This window comes from Neopelma chrysocephalum, unplaced genomic scaffold, assembly GCF_003984885.1.
Source record: "Neopelma chrysocephalum unplaced genomic scaffold, ASM398488v2 Primary Assembly neopelma1_42, whole genome shotgun sequence".
NCBI classification, from domain to species: Eukaryota; Metazoa; Chordata; class Aves; order Passeriformes; family Pipridae; genus Neopelma; species Neopelma chrysocephalum.
In genome coordinates, this window is record NW_020897700.1 from 11,728,328 (window position 1) to 11,741,519 (window position 13,192).

The window sequence follows — 13,192 nt, forward strand, 5'->3', positions numbered from 1 at the left end:
AAGGGATCAGTGTGGGTTAAATGAAATCAGTGGACAAAGTGGTGTTTGGTCAAGGGTTGGACTCAATGACCTCAAAGGTCTTTTCCACACTAATTGGTTCTGTGATTCTGTGAATTCTTTCATACGCTTTAAGGTGTAGCTGGGATAACATGATTAAATCTCAGAGCTGAGTTAAAAGGGAAAATAAGTCCTGGTATTTTGTTGCTTAATATTATCTGATTAAACCTTTGAGACAAAGATCATTCTATGAATTGTAATATTTCTCTGTAATCTCTCTTACAAGACAAATTAGGATCTTTCTAAAGCTTTAATTTGCTTTAGGGTTCCAACATTTTAACTTGTTAAATCTAAGCATGTATCGAAGTTCCATTCTGTACATTATTCAGCTAATGAGCTAAAACATTCAGACAGACAATTTCTCAGTAGAAATGCAAGAGAAATCAAATTCTACACGTCTTTGATGTTAAGGTCAATACTGACTGTTGAAAATCAGGTTCTATTTCAATCAAAATTGAACACATCAGTTTTCACTATGGTTATGTGATTGCAGTTTAGAACAATCAGGCTTTCAATACATAAACATGACATACCTTCTTTTGATTTTTGCATAAAAACTGGGCAGTACAATATGAAAGTAAAGACTCAGGTATCATTATTCACTACTTTGCAAAAGTGAACAGAGCAAGCCTTTTAAATATGCTTGTCATATTCAGAGTTATAAGCTCATAGCTAAATACATCTCCCCCCACTGTTATATGTAGTAATACCTGTGCAACAAGAAGCGCCTCTTTAAGCTGACCTCTCAAAGTAAAGAAAGAAACTAGTTTCTTCACATCTCCAGTAGCTATACAGTATGGGATGACATCATCATTTTCTTCCTGAATTAACTGATCAGCTCTCCTAATTAAACAAATGAATAAATAAACAAGAAAGATCTACACATATGATTAATCACCAAACTTATCTCTATGGTATAGGTGTTAGATGAAGCCATATAAAGATCACTGAAACCCATTTGCCTTTCCAGACTTACAAACTGTGGATACTGCACTAAAGAGTTCACAGCTGAAGTTCCAATTTATGTTTAACCCTTTGATTCAAGTACACAAAATTGTTGAAATCCTCCACAGTTCCATCCCAAAGCTTACTGAACAAAAAGTAACATAACTAGAAGGCTGTAACAAAAGACAACTATAACTGATATTAGTATCCATCTTTCCTAACTTATCTGTGTCCTTTTACGGACTGAAGCTACAACTCACCATAATATTTTTATCAACTTACCTTTGCATTAACTTCCTCCAATATTTCATTGATACACCAGGTGCAACTGAGAGAGCTTTGTCCCACTAGAAGAAAGCAGCAATACATTTACCCTGATCATTTTATTTTGAGAAACAGTCATATTTTAAACTAGCTTAATTTTTCTTCCATTAAAAATAAATTTGACAACAGGTTAAATAAGGAATGAGTTATGCTTTAGACTGCATATGTTAAAAATAAGCTAACTGGAACAAGATTACTTTTTCTGGGACTTGTGACCCATTTATTGACTATCTTTGCTAGGATAGCTGGTTTTCAGAAACCTTCATATTTTGTTATTCTTCAATAATGTTCTGATGTTTTACCTCTCCAAGTTCTACCATTAGTTCACAATATCGCTGAATTTGTCCTAATCTTAAATGTATTTCTGCAGCTTCTTTGAGCCTTTCCTCTTTGCTTGGTGCACCAATACCGCCTCCAAACTTAGACATCTTTACTGTTGTCAGCTCTTGTGCCCTGGACTGAGGGGAAAAAAAAAAAAAGGACAAAAAAAGTTTTCTGTGAAGAAAACAAGTTTTCTTAAGAATACACTACTGTCAAATATTACAGTGGAATACAAAGGTTATAATTTCAGAAAAAAAACCTTTTGAGAAAAGGCTAATTGGAACCGATTTCAGTGAGATTACAGCGAACTTTATGTTGTTAAAGTAACTGTCTTAGTGTTTTGTGCTTATACACATACATTTTCTATTATCTTCCTTTAATATCTTTATATAATTTTTTATTCTCAACCATTTTCTCATACGTTATAGTAATTCATCCAGATGTCCCTCATAAAAATCTTGATACTTTGAAACTTAAAAAAAAATTTGTGAACATAAACCGTAGAGAGCTGGAAATTGAACATATTACCATTATAATGATGTCACATAAAGAAATAATACAGATAGCAGGCTCAACTGGTTGACAATAGGCTTTGTGATCTGATCTGTCATGTCCCATTAATCTTATAACCAAGAAATTATTTATATTCCCAACTAGCGCAATTTTTATATTAGTTGGAGAAATAAGACTAACTTGCTTCATCTGGCAGAGCTTGAGATACAAGTTGCAACAGAATTATAGTTAACACAGAAAAAAAAAGGTGAAACCAGCACATTTATGGCATTTGGCTATTCATGGCTTTACAGTACCATATACAGAAGATGGAGAATGAATTTTAAACATTCTTCACTAAAGTAAACTGCCATGTAGACCAATGTCAGCTCCCAAGGATCTGGGTTTTTTTAAAACAAACTATGTTACTTTTTTTCCTCAGCATCTCTATATTTTTTATTATTTTCATGCTGAAGTCTCCAATACATCCTCTCTGTTTCCTAAAAACAGAAAAAACACAGTTGCTCTGCATGCCTACTTCATCCTGAAATGCCTATGTGCTGCAAGGCCATTATCCAGTTTCCTAAGAAAAAGACAGTATTAGCAGCCCTTAACAAGCAGTCAGCATTACCCTACCCCTGCTTTCTCTTAAAGCTGTCAAACAAGATTCTGAGTCAGCAAAAAAGGGGACAAAATGACCAGCAATGACTGTAGTGATTCTAGGTCACCAGTTATAAATGCACAAAATCATGTTGCAGAGATAAACAGACTGCTTGCACTGCACAAGCCAAGAATTAATGTCTTCTCAGGCTAACTGGCTGAGAAGTCTGGTTTTTGGACACATTTACAGGGCTTCACAGGATTAGCAAAACAGCTGCTATTATTCCAGTTAACAACACCAATAAACTTTAATCATTTAAGAGTCATAAGGTATGTAGGACACTCTTAAAGAGCCTGTGATTTTGCAAAAGAGAGAGTCTGCAACAGCAAACAACAGGTGATAGGTATTGCAGAAGCGCAGGTATTACCCCTGGGGGTGGCAAGTGCATTGCCTGATCCTATACTAGTAGATAATCTTTCCTCTTTTTACAACCCAGTCATTAGAGTGTGGGATTCTTTAGTACCGCTAAGAACTCCCTGACAAAACCACAAATTTGCATATTCTGCACAAACTGTATGTCTGGTTGCATATTCATATATGCAGCTACTAATAAATTTATGGCCTAGTACTTGAATTTCACATTCACATCTGAGTTGCTCTTAAGCTGCATATCTGTATTAATGACAGGTTCTGGTTTCTCCACTCCTTCTTTCACAGACCTACAGAATATATTTCTGCTAACTCTCCTCCATTTTCCGATGTGAATTCCTCTGTTCCTGCATCTGAACACAGACACTTACTTCATGTTTATACAATCAAATAATCAAGTAATTTGACTTTACTGAATATAAAAGTACAGTGTATATAATAGGGAAGACAAACTTGCTCCATAGCTGAAGCTCTGCAATTTCTTTTAATTATTTTGAAAAAGGCTTCTCTAGTTAAAAACTGTAAACTATCATCTTAACCCTGAGTATGCAGTATGAGTATGAAGTCATGCAGACTTAGTTAGATCCTATTGTAACAGACTGATATTGCAGATGGAACTGGTATTGCACAAATATCTTTGGAAATGAAATAAATTGTAACCCTTTTATAAAGCATTAAATGTTACTTTTAAAGAGTGAAATACTATATGGAGTAACAATCATTTTCACATATTGTTCATGTTTCACTTACCATTTTAAATCTAATGAGATGTTTCATATGCATAATTCCTTTGCAGTAGTTTTGTGGAAGCAAACTGTCATCCTGTCCTTTTATTACAGCAACCAAATCCCATAAATTTTTGCTGCCTCCAGGAGGCTGAAATTGTTAGGGAAGAAAAGTTGTATTACAGTCATGCTTGAGAGAGAAACTTGAACTTATGAAGACATTCGAAAACATTTGTCTGTCAACTCCAAGAAAACAATGTCAGACCATGCCAATATTAGAACTTTCATTATGAAGGCATGAATTAATTCAAGATACTCTAAGTCCTTCAGTCTTCTTGAAGGCTGTAAAGATACAGCAAGATCCATGAATGTAAGTATTGGGTTATGTGTGGACATAGTTGAGGGGTTGCCATTAGAGTTTTCCCTTTTCCTCACAAAGAAATACAAGCTATCTTGTGGCTACTGCTGGCATAAAACAACATTCAGCTGCTGGGATGCAGGAGCTGCCTCAGTACTTGTTTACCATTTTCTGTAAAGTGAAGGCATGGGCAAAAAGAAGGTAAGGAAAAAAAACAGGTCCAAGGCTTGACTGCCAGAACCTGGTTTACTTTCTTAATATTAAATCTTAAAATAGACACATATGGCATAACTGATATGCACAAAAGCTTGCAGCACAAAGTGATCAAGGTGATTTTTTTTTTTAAAATAGCTTTTAAGCATTTCCATTGGTCTGGCCTTCGAATCAATCCTTCTGTGGATCTAAGACAACAGTTTAACACTGAATGAGGTCTAGAAGAGAGTGAGAATTTAAAAGCTTAAAAAAAAAAATCATTAAATCTTTGACCTGAAGGAGCTTTCCCAAGAATAACAGGATTACAAGTTTAGAAGTCCAGTTATGAGCTGGTAAAAAGCATGACATTCTACTAGAAAAAAAACAAAGGCAACACAAAACCCTCCCACAAAAAATATTCTCTCTTTTTTCTGTCCGTTAAAGCTCTTATTTGTCTCCTCGTTGTGTAGCACAATATCTCATTTTCTTGACTCAATAAGCACTGAGTATAGCTGATAAAAAAACCTTTTGTTCTTGGAAAATTTTAATGCTCTTATAACAGTTTTACTCTCAAATCAACATGGGCTATCAAAATGTATAGCTTCTGTGAAACAAGGAATTCCATAAAGTATATTTCTAATAAAATTTAAAATGTTCAGGTTCAAAATTGAGGAAGATTGTTTCAGCATTTCAAAATCATACACTTCAATCTAGCTGGAAATCATAACAAATATTTTGGATGAACTAGATCTTTGTAGATCAGCATATTGACTTAAATTACAACAGCATGTGACACAATCTGTAGTTCCAGGTAATTTTTGTCCTTCTTCTACCCCAAGTTCAGCCCCTATGCAGCTAAACAGTCACAGGGATCCAGTAGTTTATATTTTTAACTCAATTGCACTGAGAGGCTGCAGCGATTTATAGGAAATATTACTATGCTGTGGAGCAAAGGAAACAGATGGATACCGGGGCATGGGTCATCCAGATCTACAGCTGCCAGAATGTAATCCTGCAGTTTGGGCACAAACACTTGGGCAGTTCAAACCTTACAAGTAATGAGGGTGTCCTTTTGATAAATCAAAATTAAAAACTCTGATGTAGTTTGGTAAAGCACATATTTTCATTTTCTTCAATAGCAAATTGTTGTCAGATTAAACCTTTCCTATAGAAAATTAAATTATCCCACTAATTTCACTTTGCAAAAAACTGGTGTTCACAACTGACAAACAATTAAGTCATGGACATTTTTATATGCAGAACTGTTAAGAAACAGAACTGATTTCTACATATTTTCTAAGGTCCCTTAAAAAAGAGAGAAAAAAATGGTAAAGAAGGAAGAAATTTCAGTTTTGGAGACTGACCTCAGAAGAGCAAGTCATGCATACTGACAACATACTTAGGTTTACAGAATACTTACTGAAAAACATTCTGAAAACCACCTTAATTTTTTTCCTCGAGGATTTCCCGACAATTTTTCCAATTCCTGTTTAATATCCCTGGAAACTTTACCACACAGCAAAGGAGGAGCACCAGATTCCACAGCACGATCTAACACATACAAAGATTTATACATGAAAATTAAAAAAATAATAAACAACGAAAGAAAAAAGAACAGTGATATACAGAAAATTAGAACAACGGTATACACAATTTACTTACCTGTATTGCCAATAATATCATCCCAACATCTATCTGCTAAGATATTTATTGGTAGAGGGTTTATAAGAGGTGTCAATGACCAGAGTCTCACAGTGGAATCACGAGAGCAGGATGCCATAGTAAATGGACGACTAGGATGACATGTTAATCCTAGCAGAGAGGGCATTTAAAAATGCAGTCAAAAAAGTTTATCTAATAACCCATTTGATTAAATTATTTCATAAAATTTAAAACATATTAGAATGCATTTAAATACAGAAATAAAACCAAATTCAAAAATATTACCATATACGTCTGCACCATGATCATAAACTGTGTCCAAACATGTTCCATCTCTTGTGTCCCAGACTCGAATTGTATAATCCCAACTGCCAGATATTAGAAGGTAAGGAATTTCAGGATTCCACATCAGCCCCCGTACTGGAGCTGTATGTCCACTAAGAACATTTATACAAGTGTCCTGTGTATAATCCCATATTCGAACAGTACTGAAACAGGATAAAAAAGACCAATGTCCATCAAATCACCTATAAAAATATCATTATCTCTCTACTTCAGCAACATTCTAAGCCTCAAATTTATCAGAATATTTATTTGCAATATGTTTATAGAAGCTGAAATAGGAGAGGTTGGAGCCAATGCCCTTCAAGTTTACAATGGCATACAAAGTACACCAAAGACCATTCACCAGGGTAAGAAACTATTCCATTGACCACATAATCTTTCAAAAGCTGACAGCCACCCATAACTTACACGTCAGTGAGAGAAAAGAAGTTGGCCATATGTCTGCATATGCAGTAAATTTTTCTGTTAGGACTCTCAAGAGGAAAAAGAAGTAAAGAAAAACAAAGCAAAACTGTAAAACTTATCTTTCCTATGGCTTCAACAGCCCTCTAACAGACCCAGGAATTACAGATCTGCTAGTCTAAGCTCAGGCATTTAAAGAATAACACAATCATCAGGCACAGGCACAGTTAACACGGGTTCAAAAAGGAAAAGTCCTGGTTACCTAATCTGATATCCTTCCATGACAAGGTCACCTGCCCAGTGGATGAAGTGAAGGCGCTGGATGTAGTTTCTCTCAACCTTAGTAAGAGTTCAGAAACCGTACCTGACAGCGTCCTTCTGGACAAGTTCTCCAATGGTGGGATAAGCAGGTTCATGGTGCACTGCGTGAAGGACTGGCTGAACATCAGGGCTCAAAGAATTGTCATGGATGGGGCTACATCTGGCTAGCAACTGGTCATCAGCAGCGCTACTCAAGGTTCAATTCTAGGGCCACTCCTCTTCAATGGATTTTGCTGTCAAGAAGTTTGCTGTGAAGTTCTGTCATGAATCACTACACTATGAACTAACAGATTTTGCTTCAAGCATAAACCTCTAATGGGGAAAGCAATAGAAGCCAATACTCCAAACTTGAGATCCATTACAAAAATATCTTGTATAGTCTGCAGGGAAGTGGCTTAGAATCAGAAAATCCTTCCTCTCGCTTACTGAGGACTGCTCTGCTCTCCCTCAAAAGAGATGTCATCAAAACAACAAAACAGAAGTATCTAGCACTCATTAAAAATTTCTGCAGATTATACTTAAGTATATTTTTGAAAAAAACATCAGTCACTGTGGTGTCCTCCTTGTATTATTCCTCGGAGTAACAGTATCAGTCACTGATCCTACTCTTGAGAAAGCATTTGGAAAGGTTGCACTGCTACAGCAGCTGTGACAATCTTAGATAATGATCCTGCTGCCCAAATACTACATAAAGCTAACAGCAAAGCTACAGCCTGAATTTGAACAAGGTAGAGATTTAGATTATTAGGTATTCATGAAGTTTTTGAAGGTGCAAACACTAGTACAAGTAAATATTTTGAGTTTCTTGAATAGTTCTGCTTAAGGTTGTAAGTTTTCCAGTAGTTCAGAAATACACACCCATCATCAGAGCCACTGCAGAGGATTCCTTCTCTCAGAGGAGACCACCGTACATGAAATACCTTTGCAGTATGCCCTGTAAAAACTTTCAGTGGCTGATCAGAGCTGGTTGCCAAGTAGTAAACACGAACATTTTTATCCTCACAACCAGTAGCTATCATATCTCTGCAAAATATAAATGGCAAAATCTTTAGTTAGAGAGATGATCGATGCTTTTTTTAATTTAAAAATAAATATGATGTGTAATTTGCAATTTACTTCAAAAAACAGCATATTTTTGCTTCTTATTTGTCTCTTCAAGAGACAAAGTAAATATTGATAGTCTAATTAAATACACTAAATCAGACAAAAAGTTCTTATGTCATTATTAAGAATTATCTGCAAAATTAATATATATCATAGTGCATTTAGTTGCCTACTACATTTTCAGCTTAGCAGTCATTACAAGGAAGCCAATATAAACCCCTTTTTCCTGGTATTGAATGTCTGCTTTTTTCCCCCCGTTATATATTCAGCTAGAGAATTTTTTTTCTCTCATCAGTATGAAAAGATCTTCCTTTGAAAATTAAGGAAGTTCATGGTGGTCAGTGAGATACACTACTGGGAATATAGAGCTGCTACAGGCATATCCTACTGTGGAACAGACAATTGTAGTGGTTTACTACCACAGTAAAAATCACATTCTAATAACTTTGTGTTTCTTTACTGGCAATCAATTTAAATAGTAAATATTGTCATTTCTTTGGGTTATTTTTTACTTACTTGTTGTTTTGACTCCAATCACAGCCGAACACTGCAGCTGGATGTTTATACTTGTGAAGAACATTGCCATCAATGGTTCGAATAATACTGAAACCAATTATAATGCAATATAATAAGGAAAAAAACATTCTGAGTAGGCTATCCAAAATTCAGGTTTATTCTGTGCGAATACGCCAGATAGCAAAAAGATATACAGAAAGAATATGAGAAATAGCCATAAACAATATCAACCCCTCAACTACAAGGCTAACTATGTATTTCCCAAGAAAACACTTCAGTCCATGTTCCTTCAGAAGGCCTATAAAGATATCCACTGTAGTACCTCCTTCTTGAAAAGATCCTCATAGCCCAAAATCAAAGTTGTAGTTATGGCTTTAAGGTACAAATAGATCTTTAGGAATTAAAAAAAAAAAAAGAGAAAGGAAAGGAAGAAAGAAAAAGAAAGAAAGAAAAAGAAAGAAAGAAAGAAAGAAAGAGAAAGAAAGAGAAAGAAAGAAAAAGAAAGAGAAAGAAAAAGAAAGAGAAAGAAAGAAAGAGAAAGAAAGAAAGAGAAAGAAAGAAAGAGAAAGAAAGAAAGAGAAAGAAAGAAAGAAAGAGAAAGAAAGAAAGAGAAAGAAAGAAAGAGAAAGAAAGAAAGAGAAAGAAAGAAAGAAAGAGAAAGAAAGAAAGAGAAAGAAAGAAAAAGAAAAAGAAAGAAAGAAAAAGAAAGAAAGAAAAAGAAAGAAAAAGTTGATTGTTTTCTAAAATTTATGCCCATTATGCTTGAGCTGGAATGACACAGGTAGCAGAGGAGACTAATGAGGAAGAATTTTTAAAATGTACTAAAACATAATATATGCAAAATTGGTCTCAATGGACATTCACACATTTTTAGAAATAAGGTATTATACTCCCGTAATAGTACAATTGTAATTACTTTGTTCTAAAATAGTCCTTGAAAGAACAAACTTAAAAATTTTAAAAATTAAAAAAAATAAAGTTGGATAGCTTTTGAAAAGTGTTCCCAACAGACAAGAATGATAGGATATTCTTGGCTAAATAAAATAAAAATTCAGTTTCACTATCAGAGTGCCTTAAACACTACTCCTTTTGCAAAAGTTTTCTTTTTCTTAAAATCATGAAAAACATACCCTAAGAAGTACAGAATACTAATATAATTCAAGTTTTGTTCAGTAAAAAAAGTTTTAACATTAATCACTGACAGTACTGTCAAAATGTACGGACTTGAGAAGTGCATTTAGCAATTTTTTTTTCTTCCAATAACACTCACCAAAATCCATCACTGCTGCAGGTTGCTATTCTTTTGGAATCTTTATGACTCCAGGCAATGCAGAAGATTCCATTCTTTCCATGCTTCAAAAAATGCAAAATACCTATCAATAAGAAATAATTCACCCCTTTTTCTCTCATCTATTGACTCTTATTTTATTTTATTCTACTATGGGCTTCAGCCCTTTTCTTCCAGTAAAGTATACTGTACAAAACCACACTATAGTGAGTACCCAATACATCTGGGATATTTGAAAAATCAAGTCCAAAAAATTGGGACTACGGAGATGGACAGTAAAAACTGCTATACTTGCCAGGATCTAAGAGGCAAAACTGGGTCAAGCTGAAGAATAAGCAATCCATAACTCTATAAACCTGAAGCTTAAATAAAGAACACTATGAGCAATCAAGAGGGACCTCTGGGTCTTTGGACAACTGGACAAGGGATTTGAAGCATAAGTTGTGTTCTCTTCTGCCCTGCCAGTTGCAGGGAATGATGGGCAAAGAAAGAGGAAAATCATGCCAGATGAACATCCAGCTTTGAGACTTGTGTTACCAGCAGAATTTTGGGAGTTTTGATCGTGGGTCAGTTTATACAACACCAATCCTGCTGGCAACAAATGGGGTCCACCTGTCTCAAAGAGGAAAAAAGATCTTAGCTCAGGAGTTAGTGGGGCTCATTGAGAGAGCTTTAAACTAGATTGGAAAGAGGACAGGGACAGGCTTGCCAAAGAGAAGGTGTAGGGAAGGGGACAACAATAGCAACCCCCTAGCATAAGGAGGCCCAAGAGGGAATACCTGGAGCAAGCACAAGCAGCCAAAGACATAACCACTAGACAGGACTATGGGATGTCCCTTTGCACCCCCACGGGGATACTGATGCAATCAAATACTCTATAAAGTGCCTGTACACCACCACACAAAGTATGGGGAACAAACAGGCTGAACTAGAGATCTGTGAGCAGTCACAGCCCTCAAATTATGGAGACATAGGGGGATAGCTTGCATGACTGGAATATTGTCATGAAGGGCTACACAATGTTTTGGAAAGACAGACCAGGAATGCACAGTGGTGGAATTGCCCCCTGTGTGAGACAACACTTAGAATGTATCAAGCTCTGTCTTGGGGTGGATGATGTGCAAGTTGAGATCAGGACAAAAGAGAGACTAGTAAGGGTGAGACTGTTGTGGGTGCTTGCTACAGGCCATCTGATCAGGAGGAGGAAGCAGATAAAGCCTTCTACAGGCAGCTAGAAGCAGTCTCAAAGTCACAGACCCTGGTTCTTGTGGGGGACTTCAACTAACCTGACATCTGCTGAAGAAGCAACACAGCAAAGCACAAACAGTCCAGGAGCTTCCTGAAGTGTTGATGGCAACTTCCTGTCACAGGTAGTGGAGGATCCCACAAAGAATGGTGTGCTAATACTAACAAACAGGGAAGGCCTTGAAGGGCATGTGAAGGTTGGAGGCAGCCTTGGCTATAGTGACCACGAGATTGCAGAGTTCACTATCAGGCAAGGAAGAAGCAGGGCAGCAAGTAAGATACAGTCATGGACTTCATGAGAGCTAACTATTGCCTCTTCAGGGATTTTCTTTGAAAAATCCCATTGGAACAGGCCCTGCAGAAAAGAGGGGTCCAAGAGATCTGGCTGATATTCAAGGATCACTTCCTCCAGGTTCAAGAATGATGCATTCCAATGAGCAAGAAATTGGGTAAAGGGGGTAAGAGACCTGTGTGGATGAACAAAGAATTCCTGTCATTACTCAAGCGTAAGCAGGAAATACACGGGAGATGGAAGCAGGGTCAGGCCACTTGGAATGAATATAGAGGTTGTCAGAGTAAGTAGAAATGAGATAAGGAAGGCCAAGGGCCATCTGGAACTAAATCTGACCAAGGATGTCAAGGAAAACAACAAGGGCTTCTTTAAATAACAACCAATAACAAAAGGAAATCAAAGGGTAATGTAGGCCCATTACTAAATGGAGGGGAGAAACTGGTAACAGAGAACACAGAGAAGGCAGAGATATTGAATACCTTGTTTGCATCGGCCTTCACTGACAAGACCAGCCCTTGGGAATGGGACCAGCATAAAAGAATGTTGCAAAGAAGGCTTTCCCTTGGTCAAGGAGAATTGGGTTAGAGAACCCAGACTAACTTGACATACACGAGTCCAAGTACCCTGACAGAATGCAACTCCAAGTCCTGAGAGAGCTGGTGGACACCACAGTGAGGCCACTCATGATCATCTTTGAAAAGTTGTGGCTATCAGGAGAGGTGCTGGCAGAGGACTGGAAGAAAGTAAATGTCACCCCGGTCTTCAAAAAGGAAAAGAAGGAGGATCCAGGGAACTATCAGCTAATTAGCCTCACCTCAATCCCTGGAAAGGTGATGGAGCGCCTCATTCTGTAGGCCACCTCTATCCACGTGGCCGACAAGAAAGCGATCAGGAGAAGTCAGCATGGATTCATTAAAGGAAACCATGCTTGAACAACCTGATTGCCTTCTACAATGAAACAACTGCCTGGATGGATGCGGGGACAGCAGTGCATATTGTCTACCTCAACTTCAGCACGGCTTCCAACACCATCTCTCACAACATTCTCAGAGGCAAACTCAGTGTGGACAGTGGATGAGTGGACAGTGAGGTGGGTTGAGAACTGGCTAAACTGCAGATCTCAGAAGGTTGTAATCAGTGGCACGGGGTCTACTTGTAGGCCTGTCACTAGTGGTGTCCCCCAAGTTTCAATACTGGGTCCAGTATTGTTTAACTTATTCATCAATGATTTGGATGAAGGGGCAGATGCCTCTTCAGCAAGTTCACAGATGCTGCAAAGCTGGGAGGAGTGGCCAATACCCCAGGGTGTGGTATAGCCCTTTAGAGGGACCTCAATAGGCTGGAGAGATGGGCAGAGAAGAACCTACTAAAGTACAACATGGGCAAAGCAGGGTGCTGCACCTGGGGAGGAATAACTCCATGCACCAGTATTGGTTGGGGGTTGACCTGCTGGAAAGCAGCTCTGCAGAGAAAGACCTGGGGGTCCTGGTGGATAACAAGTTGTCCATGAGCCAAGAATGTGCCCTTGTGGTCAGGAAGGCCAGTGGTATCCTGGGGTGCATTAGGAAGAGCA

At 37.4% G+C, this 13,192-nt stretch overlaps 1 protein-coding gene across 4 annotated transcripts in view; it reads right to left on the reverse strand.

Annotated features, from left to right (window-relative positions):
• WDR17 (WD repeat domain 17) overlaps positions 1 to 13,192 on the reverse strand; it is a 57,437-nt gene that overhangs the window by 15,624 nt on the left and 28,621 nt on the right. For all 4 annotated transcript variants that reach the window (XM_027676692.1, XM_027676690.1, XM_027676693.1 and 1 more), the window contains 10 exons: positions 10,065 to 10,147; positions 8,795 to 8,881; positions 8,033 to 8,197; positions 6,392 to 6,594; positions 6,107 to 6,256; positions 5,865 to 5,995; positions 3,920 to 4,045; positions 1,629 to 1,784; positions 1,285 to 1,349; positions 768 to 900 (listed from right to left, as the gene is read on the reverse strand). In XM_027676692.1, coding sequence (XP_027532493.1) covers positions 768 to 900; positions 1,285 to 1,349; positions 1,629 to 1,784; positions 3,920 to 4,045; positions 5,865 to 5,995; positions 6,107 to 6,256; positions 6,392 to 6,594; positions 8,033 to 8,197; positions 8,795 to 8,881; positions 10,065 to 10,147 — 1,299 coding nt within the window. The remainder of the gene's footprint in view (positions 1 to 767; positions 901 to 1,284; positions 1,350 to 1,628; positions 1,785 to 3,919; positions 4,046 to 5,864; positions 5,996 to 6,106; positions 6,257 to 6,391; positions 6,595 to 8,032; positions 8,198 to 8,794; positions 8,882 to 10,064; positions 10,148 to 13,192) is intronic.